This window comes from Macaca fascicularis, chromosome 3, assembly GCF_037993035.2.
Source record: "Macaca fascicularis isolate 582-1 chromosome 3, T2T-MFA8v1.1".
In the NCBI taxonomy this organism is placed as follows: domain Eukaryota; kingdom Metazoa; phylum Chordata; class Mammalia; order Primates; family Cercopithecidae; genus Macaca; species Macaca fascicularis.
In genome coordinates, this window is record NC_088377.1 from 129,005,973 (window position 1) to 129,026,550 (window position 20,578).

The 20,578-nt window shown below is 36.5% G+C and overlaps 1 protein-coding gene and 1 long non-coding RNA gene across 9 annotated transcripts in view; one reads left to right on the forward strand and one right to left on the reverse strand.

Moving 5' to 3' along the window:
* Positions 1–20,578, reverse strand: part of ANKIB1 (ankyrin repeat and IBR domain containing 1) — a 155,501-nt gene that overhangs the window by 37,511 nt on the left and 97,412 nt on the right. For 7 of the 8 annotated variants that reach the window (XM_074035537.1, XM_074035536.1, XM_045388754.3 and 4 more), the window contains 4 exons: positions 10,898–11,106; positions 9,099–9,187; positions 2,749–2,893; positions 1,175–1,341 (listed from right to left, as the gene is read on the reverse strand). In XM_074035537.1, coding sequence (XP_073891638.1) covers positions 1,175–1,341; positions 2,749–2,893; positions 9,099–9,187; positions 10,898–11,106 — 610 coding nt within the window. Of the gene's footprint in view, positions 1–1,174; positions 1,342–2,748; positions 2,894–7,268; positions 7,544–9,098; positions 9,188–10,897; positions 11,107–20,578 lie in introns of those variants that run through there. The other variant, XM_074035538.1, reaches the window with a different exon arrangement.
* Positions 3,789–7,394, forward strand: LOC141409897 (uncharacterized). Its single transcript, XR_012432693.1, has 2 exons — positions 3,789–4,234; positions 5,710–7,394. It is a non-coding gene; the product is annotated as an uncharacterized lncRNA (long non-coding RNA).

The following is a 20,578-nucleotide window of genomic DNA, read 5'->3' on the forward strand; positions in this document are numbered from 1 at the left end:
TTCTGCTGTCATAGCCCAAAAGCAGGCACAGACAATATATAAAGTGACATGAAATGGTATGGCAAAATGTTATGTTTAATACTAAGTGTAGACAATAGTTTGCTGACCCCTGACTTAAGAGTCAGGGGTTAGCAGTTCAATAAATACTTTTAACTAATGATGATGGCAAAGGTAAGAAGTAGACCAGGGTAGGGACAGTTCCATAACTATACCTTCCTACTATATAGCAGTGATACAATTAGTTTCTGGTTTCTGATAAGTATAAAAGTAAAGACTAGAGTTTTATATCCACCTAAAGTATATCCATGCATTTGCGGTGATTCTGGAAATAAGCAAAAAGGAGAATAAATACTGTTGCTTTTTTTTTTTTAATCATTTAATTAGAACAGTTAACTGAACCTTCTATGAATAAGTAGAGTGCTGATGGCTGACACATATATAGTCAAAAGAGTATTCAGTTACATACCCTTTCCAATACTGATTTATCATCAGTTTGTACTTATTGAGTACTACCAGGCACTAGAAACTAAACAAAACACAAGAAACAACGAGACTGCAGTCATTGATTCCTGACTAGAACTGTGCATTAGAATCACCTGGGAGATTTTTAATTTTCTTTTTTTAGAGCCCCACTCAAAAACCTACTAAATCAAAATCTTACTTGTTAGGGCCCAGGATAAAATTTTGTAAAAGGGACTTTAGTAATTTTGGGAGCTCCTGGTGAAGAATCATTGCTAGAGGTTTATATTTTTAATGAAAGGTTAAACTCTAAACATTTTCTAATCTATGGTCAGCAATTTGATATTATAGTTTAGGCACATGGGCTTTAAAATCAAACAGCTGGGTTCTAATCCCATTTCTGCCAATTCCTAGCTGTATAACCCTGGGGAACTTCTCTGTGCCTGAGTTTCCTTATCTGTAAAATGGGCATAACAACATCAACTCAACTCAGCATTGTTGGGAAAATTCAGTATGTAAAAAATAGCTGGTGTAGCGCTTGGCACACACTAAGCACACAACAAATATGAACTATTACTACTTATTACACATTTCTTAAATTAAGAATACTATCAAGTATACTACAATTTAACGGCCTGACTCAAGGTGCAAAGTCTCTTTAATAACTATTGGAAAGAAAGGTGATTAGACTGATTCCAACTTATCTTATACTAACCAGCAGAAGAGGTGTCCTTTTCCACAATCAACAGCAGGCGCTCTCAGCAATGGGAAGCTGAGTGTATCAGATCCAGATGTATTTGACCCTTGTTTTGTTAGTCTTACTGCTCTGTCACAGCCTGGAGTAGGACACCATTTAATGGCAGGATTATTTTCAACAAAGGCCTGTTTAAACAGCAATAACAAAACACAAAAGAAAATATTTTAATGCTAAATTCTAATACAGAGTATACCTCTATGGTCATTTACTATAAAGCAAAGAAAGAAAAAGAGTGAAATAAAATGCATGGAGTTGTCAGTCTCAAGAAATTTAAACAGTACTGGAGAGTACTGAAAAAATTATTAAAGGGAAAGTGGCAATTAACTTAGTAACAAAATTATTTTTAAAATTTATGTTTTCTTTAGTCTAAAAACTATGTAAATGATGATAAGGTAAAAATGTAATTGTTCGCACAGAAAATATGTAATTTTAAAATGTTTTCTCATACAATGTGTCACTTTCCTGATGAATATAATTATTAAGTAGAAACATGCATGTAGCTGTATTAGAAGAGTAAATTTCTAAATGGTACCCAAATAATACATAATAATCAATACTATGATACTTTCTATGTTAAAGAAGAGGGGGCTGGGCACAATGGCTCACGCCTATAATCCCAGCACTTTGGGAGGCCGAGGCAGGCAGATCACCTAAGGTCGGGAGTTGGAGAACAGCTTGGCCAACATGGAGAAACCCCATCTCTACCAAAAATACAAAAATTACCCGGGAATAGTGGTAGGCATCTGTAATCCCAGCTACTCGCAAGGCTGAGGCATGAGAATCGCTTGAACCTTGGAGGCAGAGGTTGCAGTGAGCTGAGACCACACCACTGCACTCCAGCCTGGGAGACAGAGTGAGACTCTGTCTCCAAGAAAAAAAAAAGTAGGACTTGTCTTTTAAAAGTTCACATATTAGACTCAGTAAAATCTGCATAAAGCAGTTAAAATGTAACTTTTAAATCTCACACACACAAAAGAAAGTAACTCACTTATAACTTCTCACACACACAAAAGAAAGTAACTCACTTATAAGTAACCTACACTTATAACTTCTGAAAAAAAAGACAAAAAAAGATGAAATAAACATTATAATTCATTAAATAAACCTATTACTTGGAATAAAAATAATAAACTTCTAAGTTGAGAATCTTTATTTCCAAATATTTTAGGAGCATGAAAGATAATGTCTTTTAAAAAACTTAAAGTAGGTAAAATCTAATTTGAACATTATGATCAATCAGTTACTAAAGTGCAACAGGCAAATTAATAAAAAGTTCTGATAAATAGTTTTATTTTAAATTTTGTAAATTACTAGTACTTTAGCCTTTCCCCTTTCCTTTTATTATTATGAAATAATGCTTTAGCTTCAAACTTTGTCACCATTCCTTTATGCAACTTTTCTGATAAAGTATTTCTAACAAAAGACCCATTATTTTGTTTTCAAAAATAAAACAAAAAGAAAAAATAATGTTATAAAGGTTTAATAAAATCAAAATTACAGAAATTGGACAGATAATTGGTAGCATACCTTACCTTAATATCAAACTGAAGGTATCGTTTGTCCATCTCCTTTGAAACTACACTTTCTATGATATCCACAGGCACAAGTTGGAAGCAATCATATGCAGGGCAAAAAATGTTGTGAGCTTCACCTTCTTGAATTTTCAGATTCAAAAACCTATTAAAATGATCAATGGACAGCAAAGGAGCAAGGATATTACATTGCACGTACATTCTAAGAATTTTCCCTTTTCTTCCTTTTTTTTTTTTTTTTTTAGAGACAGGGTCTCATTCCATCACCCAGGTTGGAATGCAGTGGCACGATCACAGATCACTGTAGCCTCATACTCTTGGGCTGAAGCAATCCTCCCACCTCAGTCTTCTGAGTAACTAGGCCTCCAGGTGCATGCTGCTATGCTGGGCTAATTTTTAAATTTTTGGTAGCGATGGGTCTTGCTATGTTGTCCAGACTGGTCTCGAACCCCTGGTCTCAAGCGATTCTCCTGCCTTAGCCTCCTAAAGCTCTGGGATTATACGCATGAACCACTGTGCCTGGCCAATTTTTCTTTATGCTGAATTTTTTGTCAGAGTATAATTAAAATAATACCAACAAGTGTGAAACAGCAACTGTAATGCATATTATCTGTTAAGCCATTCATTTTATATATCAATATATACACATACACATAAACATACACTCGTATGTTTTATGTTTCTATTTTGCTTTATTCCCTCTAAAAATCTGAAACAATCTGAAAAAATACTTTTATTTAAAATTAAAAATTCAGAAATGAGTGGCTCAGAAAGGTCATATTCAATTCTCAATATGCTATAGCTTTAAAGAAAAGGAGGCAATGGTATAGAAATGAGCCATAGGTAATTCAAGAATATTTTGGGGTGGCATTAAAATATAGCATAGATTTTTAAGAATAGGTTTATAGGTTTTCTCTTTATATTTCATTTAGACGAATATTAAAATAAGTTTTATGTCCTACTTAGGTATACTTGAGTAGTGAGGAAAAAAATGCCCTGTAAACAAAGAAGCAGGAATCCAGCCCAAGGTTAGATTAAAAGCAGGGTTCTTTTTCTCTTTCTTTTACTTTCTTTCTTTCTTTTTTTTTTAAAGGTGGGGTCTCTCTCTTTGCCCAGGTTGGTCTCAAACTCCTGGGCTTAAGTGATCCTCACACCTCAGCCTCCTGAGTGAGTAGCTGGGATTACACGCATGTACTACCACGTCCAGCTAAAAGCAGTGTTTTGAGTTAGAAAATTCCAGGTCTGTCACCAACAAGGCATATGATCTTAAGCAATTTATTTAACTGCTCTAAGCCTCTGTTTCACCATACATAAAGTGGAGATAATAATGTGAACTTCCCAGGGTTGTTATACAGATTATATATGTGAAAAATCTACATGGTGCATGACATAGAGTAAGAATTCATAAATTTTAGTAAGGATTATTATTTGTTTTGTTTTTTTTTAGACGGAGTTTCACTCTTGTTGCCCAGGCTGGAGTGCAGTGGTGCAATCTCCGGCTCACCACAACCTCCGCCTCCTGGATTCAAGCAATTCTCCTGCCTCAGCCTCCCAAGTAGCTGGGATTGTAGGCATGTGCCACCACACCCAGCTAATTTTGTATTTTTAGTAGAGACGGGGTTTCTCCATGTTGGTCAGGGTGGTCTTGAACTCCCAACCTTAGGTGATCTGCCCGCCTCGGCCTCCCAAAGGGATTATTATTGTTATTATCATTTAATACTGCCCTTAGAAAAGCAAGAAACAAACTTTTGAAGTACAGATTATTGCATATTGAATTTAACACTTAAATCTAGAGAAAATAAATGGAAAACCAGGAAATTAAATCACAACTGCTTAGTCCTCACCATCAACATTTTATTTCACTAACTATATAGTATCTTTTTTCTTTAGTTCTCTCATTCTCTTAATTCCACTGCACTTAACAACAACAACAATAACAACAACAACAACAACAACAAAAACCTTATTGAGACCTTGGCAGGCCCATTCCCTTTGCTCCATCTTCTCTTTCATATCCTCGTCTGGGCAATTCATAGAAAAGAGAGTCCCCAACAGGCAGTTCTCTCACTCCAAGTGCTCTCTACCACACCTCAAACCTAGCAGTATCTTTAGCGTTCTTTCCTTTTCATCCCACTTACTTCTGTGAGAGAGCTTTCTCTTTTACTCCCAGGCTAATCCTCAAATCCTCTGGCCAGCTCTGGGACTTGCACTATCCAATAACCTATCCTTTCTGTCTTTTACTTTCTAATGTCTCTTACCTTGGGCACAATAAACATGCTCAAGTTTTTCCCATTTTAAAAACCCTTACTGACCACATGACTCTCTTGTGTTTCATTTTCTTTTTCTTTCACATCAAAGTTTCTTGACAAAATAGTTTATGATGATCTGTTATTCCTTCCTGAAGCCCATGTCATTCACTTCTCAATCCGCAGCATCTGGCTGCTATCACCTCTTCACCGGGCCACAATGACTACCCATTAGCCTAATTTATTAAAGAATTCACAGTTTTTATCTTCCTTGATTTCTCTAGAGCATGAGACACTGCGAACATTTTCTTCTTTCAAATTCTCTTTGGCTTCCAGGATTTTTTTTTTTTTCCCTTGGCATTCTTCCTACCTCTGGTAGATCCTTATCCATTTTTTCACAAGTAGTGTTTTCAATCCTGTGCTAAGGAGTGATATATAAGGTATATTGTGGCCTGACACGGTGGCTCACGCCTGTAATCCCAGCACTTTGGGAGGCCAAGGTAGGCAGATCACAAGGTCAGGGGTTCAAGACCACCCTGACCAACATGGTGAAACCCTGTCTCTTCTAAAAATACAAAAATTAGCTGGGCGTGGTGCCAAGCGTCTGTAATCCCAGCTACTCAGGAGGCTGAGGCAGGAGACCCACTTGAACCCGGGAGGCAGAGGTTGCAGTGAGCTGAGATGGTGCCACTGCACTCCTGCCTGGGTGACAGAGCGAGACTCCATTTCAAAAAAAAAAAAAGAAGTCTTAAGACTAAAAGTGGAGAACTGTTAACTGTAGAGTTCTTTTTTCACATAACAAGATTCTCTTCTTTTTAGCTATGAATAGATTCCCTGGGAAGTTGGATAGTCTCTTGTCAAAGTTCACAGTTTGCTTAGACATAGTTACTACATGATGATGTTTTGAATTTTACATATTTTAAATATATCAGAGAAGATTTCATCATCTCTGGGGAATTAAATTACAGAACTGAGAAGACCTCATTGAAGACAGGATCAGTTCTGTTGGCCATGTTATTATTTCTCATCAAGACACAATTCAATAAAAATGTATGAGCAGAACATGGAGTTGATAAGTGTCAGTAAAAGAGATAAATGTGGGGCAAACTTTACCTATATTTTTATCTTGCAGGTAAGATTCACAGATGATATCATAGGTAGGCTCTCTCTGCTTATTACAATGCTTAGGAATATGATAATAATACTTATTGAGCGATTACTACATGCAAGATCCTGTTTTAAGCACTATACATATATTAAGAAATTTAAAAAACTGACGATAATCCTATGAAGTACATACTATCATCACCACTTTATAGATTAGGAAACTGAGGAACAGGCAGGCTACCACTTACCTAAATCAATAACTAATAAATAGCAGAGTTGGAATTCACAACCCAGTGGCCTATTGTATCTAGAACCTGAGCTCTTATATTCTCAATATTAGCAAAGAAATTCTGTTCTGGCTAGAAAATAATAATTTCTATCTAATCTGTTGATTGATCGATCAATCAATTGATAGGATCTTCTTCTGTTACCCAGGCTGGAGTGCAGTGGTGTGGTCACAGCTCACTGTAGTCTTGAACTCCTGGGCTCAAGTGATCCTTCTGCCTCAGCTGCCCAAGTAGCTAGGACTACAGACACGCGCCACTATGCCTGGCTATTCCCTTTTATTTCAGCCCTTGGCATCAATACTTTAAAGCAGGGGTGTCCAATGTTTTGGCTTTTCTGGGCCATACTGGAAGAAGAACTGTCTTGGGCTACACAAAAAATATACTAACAATAATGACAGCTGATGAGCTTAAAACAAAAACAGCAAAACAAACAGCAAAACAAACAAACAAACCAACAAAAAACACAAAAAAACCTCATAATGTTTTAAGGAAGTTTATGAATTTGTGTTGGGCCACATTCAAAGCTGTCCTGGGCCACATGCAGCCTGTGGGCCACAGTTGGACAAGCCTGCACTAAAGCATCTAGCTGTACTAATAAAAAGGTTGGGAAGAGTAAGATAGATTGAGGGACTTTCAAACTATCTGAGGACCTATAAAAACGCTTCCTTGGTTTTAGATAGGAGTTTCTTTTCCTATATGCCTATTTAAAAAAACTGTGATAATTTAAAAATGATTTCATCAACATATGAATCACCCAACATGGACCTTCTTTTATTGGTGCTTGATTTGACAAACTTGGAAGGGATGGAAAGGCGAATCCTAGGTAGGCTAGAAGGTACTAATGAAATCAATAATTAGATCTTTGAAATTTAAATCTTACCATACATTTCTTATGGCTAGTTTGTGATGAGTTTGGGAGATAGTTTCCGTGATACAAGTCAGGTGAGGAAGGTCAATGAAGCTCAAAAAAAAAAAAAAAAAAAAAAAAAAAAAAAATTCAAGAAAATCCCTGGGGGACTCAATTTTCATATACATACCAAGACCAATAGCTAACTTGGTAGAGCTCAGGTAATACTTCCTAATTCAGTACAGTTAACAACTAAGATAAATAAAATTTTACCTGGGAAGTATTTTCTGCCTCCACAACTGGGTTAAGGATAGCTTTGGATTGTGAGCTCTGACCTTTGTCAATTAGTTTACCTGTAACAGGTGTACTGATCTGATCCTATTTAAGTAGACTCTGAGTAGAATCTAGTCTATGTCTTAAATGGAACAACCAGATATTCTGACTCAAAAAGCAGTAGTTTTTCCCCCCTCCAAATGAAATCTTACCTCTGACTCCAATTTGGAAAACAGATAAAGAAATGTACTCAAAATCAAACCAGACACATTGGGGGACTGAGGTGAGTGGATCACTTGAGGTCAGGAGTTCGAGACCAACTTGACCAACATGGCAAAACCCCATCTCTACTAAAAATACAAATATTAGCAGGGTGTGGTGGTAGGCACCTATAGTCCCAGCTCCCTGGGAAGGCAGAGGCGTGAGAATCATTTGAACATGGGAAGGAAGATGCTGCAGTGAGCCGAGATCATGCCACTGCACTTCAGCCTGGGTGACAGAGTGAGACCCTGTCTCAGAAAAGAAAAAAAAAAAAATCAGAATGACAGCTCAGTGGTTGCCTACAAATGGGGGTGATAAAAGGAAGGCAGAAAGAGAAAAGTAGCAGGGATTCAAGGGGAAATGAGGAATTGGGAATGATAGATTCTAGGGGTTGTAGTGATGGTTTCAAGGTTGTATAGAAATATCAAAGCTTATCAAATTATTTCTTTTAAATGTGTGGCTTTATGTATGTCAGCTGTACCTCAACAAAGCTGTTTAAAAAGAAGAACTCAGAAAATCTGCTCAGGTTCTTGTCTCTCACCCACATAGTACTCCCTAGTTCCCTCTATTTGCTAACTAATATTACACACACACAAAAAAAAAGTTAAAAACTTCTGATTTCTAAGATTTTTTTAAATACCAACGATATACCTCACTTAGGTCATCGAACAACACTTTGTCTCCAGAGATAACATGATATTACAGTGCTCATTATAGCAATCTTTGTTTAGAAACTTCTCTTGAAAAGTGCAACATGAGAGCCAAGTCAATGGATGGTGAAAAAGTACAAATCTTGAAAGGTAATGGGAAGCGTAAACAGAGATAAACACAAGAAGCAAAACAAATTTTCTACTGGTAAAATATACCCAACTATGTCTAGCTGAAACATTTAACTTTGCATTCACTAAAAAGGAATCTTAAACATCCATATTCTTACAGATTTTCAAGGCAATTTGATTGTCACAAAAAATTGAGACAGCACAAAAACAAATGCTTAAGATTCCTGGGATATAAGACAAACTGATTCTTGCCTGAAATTTACATTAGATGTAATATAAATTAAAATACTAAGAAAAATTATTTGTATAACTGCTTTGTTTCTAAAGGTACCTTACATTAAGCTAAATAGCATTAATTAAAATAGCTGGGGAAGATGTAAAAATAAAAACAAAAATATTTTTCCTTCCTAGTAAAGTCTAAATTCATTTCTATGTAACTCAGAAGTCAATATAAACAATTTGTATAATTAAATACTGAAAGTAAACAATTTTATTAACAAATCAGAGTGCTATCATGCAGTAAGAAATGCTAAGGTGCTCATATACTCACGACTCCCAACATCCTCTACAAAAGTCATGTCCACAGGGCATATCCACGGGGTCTTCAAATACAGAGATACTGCACATACAAATGTCACACTGGAGATGAAGAAGAACAATGATTTAAACAGAACTATACTTTTGAAAGAGAACAATATATTCATTTTGTTCACTTTTTTAAAAGGCAAAAATACTAGTACAGTAAATAAAAGTTTTTGGAAGTTACCTTTTTCAAAGTTTTAAGGACAGTTAGTGTGCCCTTCAGTAACAAATACTATGACTACCTCACTATAAACAACAGTGGGATTTAAATGTTTTAATGCAGAAATCAAACCCTTAAATTCCAAATTTATGTATTAATCAGCAACTGTGCATTTGGAAAAGGAAGTACAAGAAATAAATCATTCGGGTCAACATCAAGTTGCATGTTGCAAAAAACCACTTCAGTATCATGCCCTTCACATTACACTTACCCTTCAAAATCTATAAAAACAGAGTAACTTTGTATTTTTAATGCAGCAACTCAAGATATCCAGACTTTCCAGGGAGAGAACCCTGTTATAAAACTAAGTATTAGGCCGGGCATGGTGACTCACACCTGTAATCCCAGCACTTTGGGAGGCAGAGCTGGGCAGATCACTTGAGGTCGGGACAGCCTGACCAACATGGTGAAACCCTGTCTCTATTAAAAATACAAAAATTAGCTGAGTGTGGTGGCACGTGCCTGTAATCCCAGCTACTCAGGAGGCTGAGGCAGGAGAATCACTTGAACCCGAGAGGCAGAGGTTGCAGGGAGCCGAGATCGTGCCATTACACCCCAGCCTGGGCAATAAGAGTAAAACTTCATCTCAAAAAAACCCCAAAAAACAATAAAACTCCACCTATGTATTACAACTATGCCATTTTAACAGCCAAAGCTGCAATCACTTTTTCACCTACCTAATACCTTCTAAACAATAGCTCTCTAGAAGCAAAATTTATCATGTTACATACGCAAATTACAGGATTCTGTTTTTCAAAAAGGCACAGATAAAATGAGAAGCACTTTCATATTTATCACATATTTCGAGTGGCTGAGTCATTCAAGAAATATTAAAATCTCCTATAACAGCACACCAATGATATGCCAATTAAAAATGCTGACAATGGCAGTACTGTTTTGTAAAATAATGAAACACTTATTTTGGAAATGCATCTAGATAACAAACTACAGAAGTTTTACTGAAACAAATACATAACTATCAATATATTGTAAATGCTTAAAAATTAGCTTTCAAGAAATTATAAAAAATGTTTTTGTATTTTTGGTTTACAGTGCCTATCACAAACTTAACTTTTTATATTTCAATATATTGTATACATGTGTGTGCGTATTTTGAGATGTGGTCTTGCTATGTTGCCCAGGCTGGTCTCGAACTCCTGAGCTCAGGCAATCCACCCACCTCGGCCTTCCAAAGTGCTAGGATTACAGGCATGAGCCACCAGGCCTGGCCTGTATTTAAATCTTCAAGCAATTGAAGTTTTAAGGGAAAATAAAATAGATGGTTTCCCTAAACTGTTTTAAGTTCTCTGTTTGGAAATGAGGAAAGAAAACCTTTTTTTTTTTTCAATCTATAATTCAGAGATCACAAAAATAGTCTATAATAACAAATATTTACTGAAGCATGGAAATAACTGAACCTTTCAAGAAAGGGACAGGATTCAATTATAAGAACACAACCAGACACTCCACGGAACAATATTAAATCATTTGAATGTTAAAAGACTAAAAACAAAGCTATGAGAAGTACAGTGAATACCAAACCATACCAAACTAGTGTCTAAGTCCCCAGGAGATAAGCTGATTTCATCTGGGGAGGTGACAGAAGAGCGTGTAGTCCTTGGAGTTCTTGGAGATGGGAGCGTGTCCCAGGCATTATACCCACTTGGTGGTGGAGTTGGCATTTGAACACCTGATCGTTGGCAGCAGTTCTCCGGGTTGGACATCCAAGCTTCAAGTAATTTCTCCCTGTCCCAGTCTTAAAGAAAAATGGAATGGATAGCTCTCAAAAAAGAAAATATGGTAATGTTTTAAAAGCTATATAATAACAAAAAATCGGAATGAATTACAAATTTTGGTCATCTAAAGAAAAAAGTATTTATATAAACGTAGTAACTGCAAATGAATGTCTAGGTATGTTCATGTTATTAGCATTTTTACACAAAATTTAAGCTTTCATAATTGATCATGGCTTACAACTATGTCAAGATCTAGCAGTATGGTCAAAATTTCCAGTACTTTCTTAACAATCAAAACAGGTCACTCACATATCACTCTTGGAATTCACTACATTTTTGCTGGCATAGGTTTAATTTAGCTTCTTTACTCTTCCAAATATATATATATATATATAATTTTTTAACTGTCCTCACTGGCATCAGGTTATAAAATGATTACATAGTTCACTATAGATATATCAAAATGCCAATAGCAGGTCCTAAAAACCATTTAATAAACAGCATGAAAGCAGAAGAAACTTCTGAAGACATCAGAGTTAGAAAAAAAGTTTTAGTGAATTAGGTATAAATTCTATATTAAGTGATCTTGAACCTGGCTTAACTAAAAAATATTATCTTCCTACTGTGAACATTTTAAAAATTGCCAAGTAAAACATATTATAATGTCTAGAGCCATAAAAACCTAACCCTTTAAAAACAACAAACTAATACATTTGATTACTTTGCTAGGTGTTTTACATAATTTCATTTATTCCTCCCAGCAAACTTTTCAATTATTATTTAGGTGAAGAAATCAAGACTGAAGGAAGTTACATAACTTGTCCAAGCTCACAAAGAGATTTGAAACCAATTTCTGTGATTCCAAAGCCTGTGTTCGTCCCGTGATCACACACTATTTCTGAGAAGACTAAAGGGTAAATTATTCACTGTAGGCACATTCCACAAAATTTTATAGCTTAAACACAAATAACTGGAAATTTTCTACATTTTTTTTTAACCATATTAAGCCAATGCATTTGGCAGTTTAACAGGATAAATATGACTTTGACATGTAATGAAAACAGGGGTGTATTTCCAGCTAAGGAAAATAAACAAGTACATATATAAATACAGATGCTCCTTGACTTACGATGGGGTTAAGTCCTGATAAACCCACTGTAAACTGAAAATATAAGTTGAAAATGTGTGGTTGACTAGAAGCTACAGCTCACTACAGTGGCCCAGCATCTCAAGAGTAGTATGGTTTCTACTGAATGTATATTGAGTTAGCACTATTATAAGTCAAAAAATCATAAGTCAAACCATCTTAAGTCAGGGACTATCTGTATATACAGAGTTTTTCTGGTGATTATTTTACATAAATAGAATATCATATAGGCCGGGCGCGGTGGCTCAAGCCTGTAATCCCAGCACTTTGGGAGGCCGAAACGGGCGGATCACGAGGTCAGGAGATCGAGACCATCCTGGCTAACACCGTGAAACCCCGTCTCTACTAAAAATACAAAAAAAAAAACTAGCCGGGCGAGGTGGCGGGCGCCTGTAGTCCCAGCTACTCCGGAGGCTGAGGCAGGAGAATGGCCTAAACCCGGGAGGCAGAGCTTGCAGTGAGCTGAGATCCGGCCACTGCACTCCAGCCCGGGCTACAGAGCAAGACTCCGTCTCAAAAAAAAAAAAAGAATATCATATAAACTTTATCTCCTTTTCCCATTTAATCAACCTGAAAATCTCTCCAAGTAAACTAGTTTAACATTATTTCCTTCTTTTTAATGACTACATATTAATCCACTGTGTCTCACTGTGTGAAACAATTTGTGTATCATAATTTAGTCAAATATCCCCCTACTTTGTTTACAGTTATTTTTTTGCCACAACAATGAGGCTGCAATCTACATCAGTGCAGTTAAAAGTATATATTCATGTTTATATTGGTATTTCATTGGTATAAATTCCCTGGAATGAGACTAATGAGTCTAAGGCCCATCGTGTTTTTAAAAGAAAATGCTAGATGGCTTTCCAAAAAGGTTATAACAATTTTTTTTTTTTTTTTTTTGAGACAGAGTCTTGCTCTGTGACCCTGGCTGGAGTGCAACAGCACAATCTTGGCTCACTGCAGCCTCTGCCTCCCGGGTTCAAGAGATTCTCGTGCCTTAGCCTCTCAAGTAGCTGGGACTACAGGCAAGTGCCACCACTCCAGGCTAAGTTTTACATATATTTTTAGTAGAGACAGGGTTTCACTGTGTTGCCCAGGCTGGTCTCAAACTCCTGACCTCAAGTGATCCGCCCACCTCGGCCTCACAAAGTGCTGGGATGACGGGCATGAGCCACCATGCCAAGGAGGTTATAACAGTTTTTACTTCTGTCAGCAATGAGGAACCTTACCAGTTTCTTCTATAGCAATGGGTGTTAACAGTTCTTTTAAACATTTATAAACTGACAGTTCACTGTTATTTTAATTTGCATTTTCTTGACAACGGATATATTAAAATATCTTTTGATGTGTTTGTTGGCCATCTGGATGTGCTCTTCTGTGAATTACCTATCCATATCTTTTTGCCATTTTGGCACTGGGGTATTTACCAATTTCTTGTCAATTTAAAGAAGGTTTTTATATACAATAAACATTAGCTAATATTGTTTCCAAATCAAAATTATGTTTCTTGACTTTGTTTATGGTATACTTACAACAAAAATTTAAAGATCCAATATATTTTAATATGTCTATCTCTTCTTTAGCTTGTTTTCTTGTCTTAGCAACTCAGAAGTTTTCCTCTGTCCTTAGATTTACATGTAAGTCTCCTAGACAAATTGATGAACTGACTTTATACCCCTCATCCTTTTTTTTTCTTGGTATTCCAATGGCCAGTCATATTAGGGCCATTTAATGAATTATATATCCTTTCCCCACTGATCTATAATGTCATCTTTACATAAATTATATTCCCAAATACTGTAAATTGGATTTACTATTCTGTTTCAATGGTCTATTTGTCTAGAGTTGAACAAGTGCCATACTGACTGAATTACAGTGGCTTATAGTGTGTTCTCTTTTCTGGTAAGGCTAATTCCTTTCACTGGGACCGAATGAGCACACCTGATCTCTGTGACCCTGAGGAAACTGAGGAAGAGCTGAACAGGTAGGTGGAGGCTTCTTATTTAGACCCAAGGTTGGGCTCAGAGTTCAGAGAGACAGTTGCAGAGAGAAAGCTGCATTACAGAGAATCAGGATTAGCACAAAAGATTTCCTGGGACAAAAAAGCCATCATTAAAACAAAAAATTCAGTGGCCAAATAAAGAGAATGGTCCCATTTGAGACACAAATTAATGTTCTTTAAGGCCAAGGGAGAAGAAACACTTCAGAGGAAAAGTAAAGAAAACACTTACCAAAAAAACTAGAATTTTCTGATTAAGATAATACATGTAATTGAGCCCTCATCATTAAAAAAACAAACAAAAAAACCCTACAAGCAATCAAACCCAAGAAAAGTGGAAGAAGGTGATAAAGGCAAAGTAGAAATCATACGTTAGAAACTATTGATAGAAAAAATGATAGACAACCTATAAACTGCAGGAAAAAAAAGACAAACATCTAAGAACTAAAAATAAAAACTAAGGCAATCGGGAAAACTCAGCATATACACATTAAAACTGAAAATAAGATACAGCTATATGTAGAGAGAAAATTAAAAGAACTGTGACAAAATGCAATGTCTTTCAAACTGTAAACTTATTTAAGGGCAGAGCTTGTACCTATATTACAATCGATTTTTTCTCCATTATTCAGTCTAGAGCCTAGTTCAAAGTGTATATTCAATAGAAATCTGTTGAATGAACAAATTAATATAAAACCACATGCCCCTATTATTAAAATCTAACTGAAGAAGATAACATTCCAAGAAGTTGTAAATGATTACAGCTGAAGAACTCAAGAAAAGGTAGTAATTCTAAGCAGACTAATAACATTGGGAGAAACTGAAAAATACAGTAATTATTTATTTAAAAAGTATAGGGTTCACATGGTTTCATAAGCAAATTTTAAAAAATTTTTGGCAGGTCACAGTGGCTCACGCCTGTAATCCCAGCACTTTGCGAGGCCGAGGTGGGCGGATCATGAGGTCAGATCAAGACCATCCTGGCTAACATGGTGAAACCCCATTGCTACTAAAAATACAAAAAAAATTAGCCAAGTGTGGTGGTGGGCACCTGCAGTCCCAGCTACTCGGGAGGCTGAGGCAGGAGAATGGCGTGAACCCAGGAGGTGGAGCTTGCAGGAGCCGAGATCGTGCCACTGCACTCTAGCCTGGGCGACAGAGCAAGACTCAGTTTGAAAAAAAAAAAAATTCAAGTAGAAATTAATTCTTGTGTCCTTGCACAAGCATAAAGAAAAAGGAAATATTCATATATATATATATGTATACACACACACACATATATTTTCTTTTTTTTGAGATGGAGTCTCACTCTGTCGCCCAGGCTTGAGTGCAGTGGTGCGATCTCAGCTCACTGCAACCTCTGCCTCCCAGGTTCAAGCAATTCTCCTGCCTCAGCCTCCCAAGTAGCTGGGATTATAAGCACCCACCACCACGCCCAGCCAAGTTTTGTACTTTTAGTAGAGATGGGGTTTCACCATGTTGGCCAGGCTGGTCTTGAACTCCTGACCTCAGGTGATCCGCCCGCCTTGGCCTCCCAAGTGCTGGGATTATAGGCGTGAGCCACCACGCCTGGCCAAGTCACACAGATATTTTTAAAAAGCTATTATAAAAACCTGAAATGCCAAAACCCAACCTTATTTATAAAACAAATCTTGACATTATCAGCACAAATAACTGGACATGTAAAATGCAGAATTATAAAATGTAGAATTATTAAAAACAATTATATACACATAACTCAAACATTTAATAAAACATATATATTAACTTACTAATTTTTTTATTTTTATTTTGTTTGAGGCAAGGTCTAGCTCTGTCACCCAGCCTAGAGTGCAGGGGTGCAATCATGGCTCACTGCAGCCTTGGCTTCCTGGGTTCAAGTGATCCTCCTACCTCAGACTCCTGAGTAGCTGAGACTTACAGGCATGTGCCACCAAGCCCAGATTTTTTTTTTTTTTTTTTTTTTTTTTTGAGACGGAGTCTTGCTCTGTCGCCCAGGCTGGAGTGCAGTGGCCGGATCTCAGCTCACTGCAAGTTCCGCCTCCTGGGTTTACGCCATTCTCCTGCCTCAGCCTCCCAAGTAGCTGGGACTACAGGCGCCCGCTACCTCGCACGGCTAGTTTTTTGTATTTTTTTAGTAGAGACAGGGTTTCACCGTGTTAGCCAGGATGGTCTCGATCTCCTGACCTCGTGATCCGCCCGTCTTGGCCTCCCAAACTGCTGGGATTACAGTCTTGAGTCACCGCGCCCGGCCTTTTTTTTTTTTTTTTTTTAACTTTTGTAGAGACAAGGTCTCACACTGTGTTGCCCAAGTATGTCTTGAACTCCTGAGCTCAGGTGATTTTCCCGCCTTGGCTCCCCAAGTGCTAAAATTACAGACGTGAGCCACTACACCTATAATCTTTTTTATGGAGGGCCAAGCCCTTTTCTTTGACTTATCACTCTCCTTCTATTTCCTATTTCTTGCCTAAACTACACCCACAAAAGATTGTCCATTTCTTATTGTTATTTTCTTAGATTAAGATTTAAAACACATTCAGATAGAAATATGAATGTAAAGGCCTAGATTTTTATGACCTCTCCCCTTTTTTTCAGTTATTTTACTAACGCATAATTTAGAGAAATTTTAAAACGAACTTGCCTTTATCAAGGCTTTCCAAAGCCTCCAACTTAGATTTCAACAAATAAATATTTACTCATGTTTTATCAGTATCATTCCATTATATCATGTACTTACTACAACAAGGTATACAACTGAGATAATTAAGTTTGTTACTGGCATGCAATTCAAGCCAGGTGCATGGCAATTCTGAAAAGGAGCCCCCTACACAGAAGCATTCAGTCTATTTGACAAAGGGAATCCTGAAAGTTAAGTTGATGTGGGCTAAGAAAGCATTTACTGTATTATAATGTCAAAATCTACATAAAATATTATCAATAGGAAACTAAATATGTATAACATATACCCCAAGCCCAAGTATGCCTTATTCCTGGAATATAAGAACAACTGAACATTAGGAAAGAAATTTATGATACCAATGTATCAAAGAAGAAAATCAGTATTATCATTTTTAAAAAAGATCTGGAAAAAGTAAGACAATCTGAAAAATTACTCCTGAATTTTTAAAAAGAGAGCTCTTAAATAGTAAGAAAAAGATACTATTTTAACATGATAAGCAGAATCTCTTTCAAACCAATAGCCTAATTCTTAATTTAAAACAAAAGCCATTCTCAGAATTTCAATTATCTATTCACTGATGCATTACAAGAATCTATTTCCTGCTTTAATGATTCTGAGCTCTAGACAACTTCTCCATCTGGAATTCTCCAAGTTTACTGCTTAGTACACAGTAAAGGACAAACTGGTGACTGAATGAATTTCCACTTAAGCCAAGAAAATAATAAGCATCACTTACAATGTTACATAGGAGTGTTAGCCAATGTAATTACACCAGATAAAAGATAAGGGAAAGCTGCAGGCACAATTATCATTATTCACAAACGATAGGATAGCCTTCCTGGTAGTCTTAAGAAAACTATAAGGGATACTCTGAATACAATAGACAGAGTTCTACTTCTGGTAATGTTAAAGTAGCTACTATCAGACCAAGTCTCCTACAGGTAATAGCTATAAATAGTGGACAAAATATAAACTACAACTATCTGAGGACACTAGAGAGCAACCAAAAGCAGGCAGAAATTGGAGGGGAATTAATGTCTGACAAAATGAAAAAGCACTATATGAGCTTCTATTTCTACAAGTTTTTCTCTGTGGGCAGACAACATTTGGCATGAGGACAGAAATTTGAAATTTTACTAGCTTAAGAACCTGAGATTAGATTCAGGGTGAAGAGAACACTTCGGACATGAGGGAGGATATCCTAGAAAGGAGAGAGGCACAGGAAGCACAGATTCTGGATATAGACTCTCCAAATCTCAAACTGAAGCCTACATATATAATGCCTACAGCGATATACTCTAAATGTCTAAGATACAATTCCAAATTACTAGACATGTGGAAAAACTGGAAAATGTCAGAAAATGCAACAGTGGAAACCAACCTTGAGGTAATCCATATGTTGGAATTAGTAATCACCATGGATTTAAATAACTTTATGATCAAGAACATAAAGAAAAATAGTTTGTAAAGTACAAAAGGCCAGGAAAACTAAGTAAATAAATGAAAGCCATAAAAAAGAACCAAGTGTAAATTCTAGAACTGAAAAACAACTCTAAAAAAAATTTTTACTGTGTTGGCTTAACAGCAGTTTAGAGGAGACAAAAAAGAGATCAGAGGGAAAATTTGGTGAACTTGGAGACAGAAATGATCCAATCTGAAGAACAGAGAAAAAAAACAGATTAGTTTATTTAAAACACATATGGCTGTTTAAAGCAAAAATTATAACACTACATTGTGATATTTGTGATTATGTACTATAATAATAATAGCGTAAGGGATGGGTCAATGTACCCATATATAGTTGCAAGATTCTTATATTTTGGGCAGGGCGCAGTGGCTCACGCCTGTAATCCCAGCACTTTGGGAGGCCAAGGCGGGCGGATCGTCTGAGGTCTAAAGTTCGAGACCAGCCTGACCAAGATGGAGAAACCCCATCTCTACTAAAAATACAAAATTAGCCGGCATGGTGGCGCATGCCTGTAATCCCAGCTACTCAGGAAGGCTGAGGCAGGAGAATTGCCTGAATTCCGGGAGGCGGAGGTTGCAGTGAGCTGAGATCGCTCCATTACTCCAGCCTGGGCAACAAAAGCGAAATTCCGTCTCAAAAAAAAAAAAAAAAGATTCTTACATTTTATGGGAAGTGGTACTACACTAATTCTAAATAGACTATAAAATGATAAGAATGTATACAACAGCCCAGAAAGCAGCATGTTAAAGAATAAAATGCAAAGAAGAATTAGCTAAAAATCCAACAGATAATTACAATCAAATGCCAAGATTATTCAACTAATTTAAAAGACAGCAGAGGAGAAACAGAGAACAAAAAATAAGAGACAAACAGAAAACAAACAGTGAAATGGAAGACCTAAATCCAACCACAGCAATATAACATTAAATGTAAATGGACTAAACAAGTCCAATGTAAATGGATAAAGAAATAGCTCAACCATATGCTATTTATAAGACATGCAAATAGCATAAAAAAGTTGATGTGCTATATTAATATAAGATAAAGAAAAAATAGTAAAAAAAGATAAGGGACATTTCATGGTGAGAAGAGTCAGAAAGACATAATTATAAATGTATATGAGCCTAATATCAGAGTTTCAAAATAGATTAAGCAAACTGATACCATTAAGGAGGAGCTATATGCAAATCCACATTCATAAATAGAAATTTTAACATCCCCCTCTCAGCTGATGGAACTTTAATTTTTGTTAGTAAAAACAATGAGAATTTAGAGAACACCACTGACCTTAATTAACATTTATAGAACACTATGATGAACAACTTCACAATTACATCCTTGTCAAATGCACATGGTATAGAGTCATCAAGACAGACTACATGCTTAAACCAGTCTCAACAAATGTCAAAAGACTGAAATCTTTTTTTTTTTTTTGAGACAGAGTCTCGCTCTGTCGCCGAGGCTGGAGTGCAGTGGCGCCATCTCCGCTCACTGCAAACTCCGCCTCCTGGGTTCACGCCTTTCTCTTGCCTCTGCCTCCTGAGTAGCTGGGACTACAGGCACCCGCCACCACACCTGGCTAATTTTTTTTTTTTTTTGTATTTTTTAGTAGAGACAGGGTTTCACTGTGTTAGCCAGGATGGTCTCGATCTCCTGACCTCGTGACCCGCCCCCCTCGGCCTCCCCAAGTGCTGGGATTACAGGCGTGAGTCACCGTGCCTGGCCAAAAGACTGAAAGTCTTAACCAGTAAAACTGAAGTGAAAACAATAAGACATCCAGAAAAATCTCAAATATTTGAAAATTAGACTATAATATTCTAAATAACTGATGGGGCAATGCAGAAAGGGAAATTTTGAAATATTTAAAAATGAATGATAAAGAAAATACAACATATAAATTTTTGGCCTCAACAGGAAAAAAAAGTAAAAAAGATACGAATGACAAATCACAAAAGAAATACAAATGTACAGGAACCATGAAAATACACTGGACTTTAAATGAGAAATGTACAGTTTTAATTTAGAGCTTATTGTTTGAACCTGTAATTTTATTGCTAAAAATTCATCCTAAGTAAATTAATGGATAGGCACACAAGGGCATATTTGAAGGATGCTAATCACAGCACTGTTTACAACAGCAAAAAGAAAAAAATGGTGCAAATAGCAATAGAGATTGGTATGTTTATATAATGAGA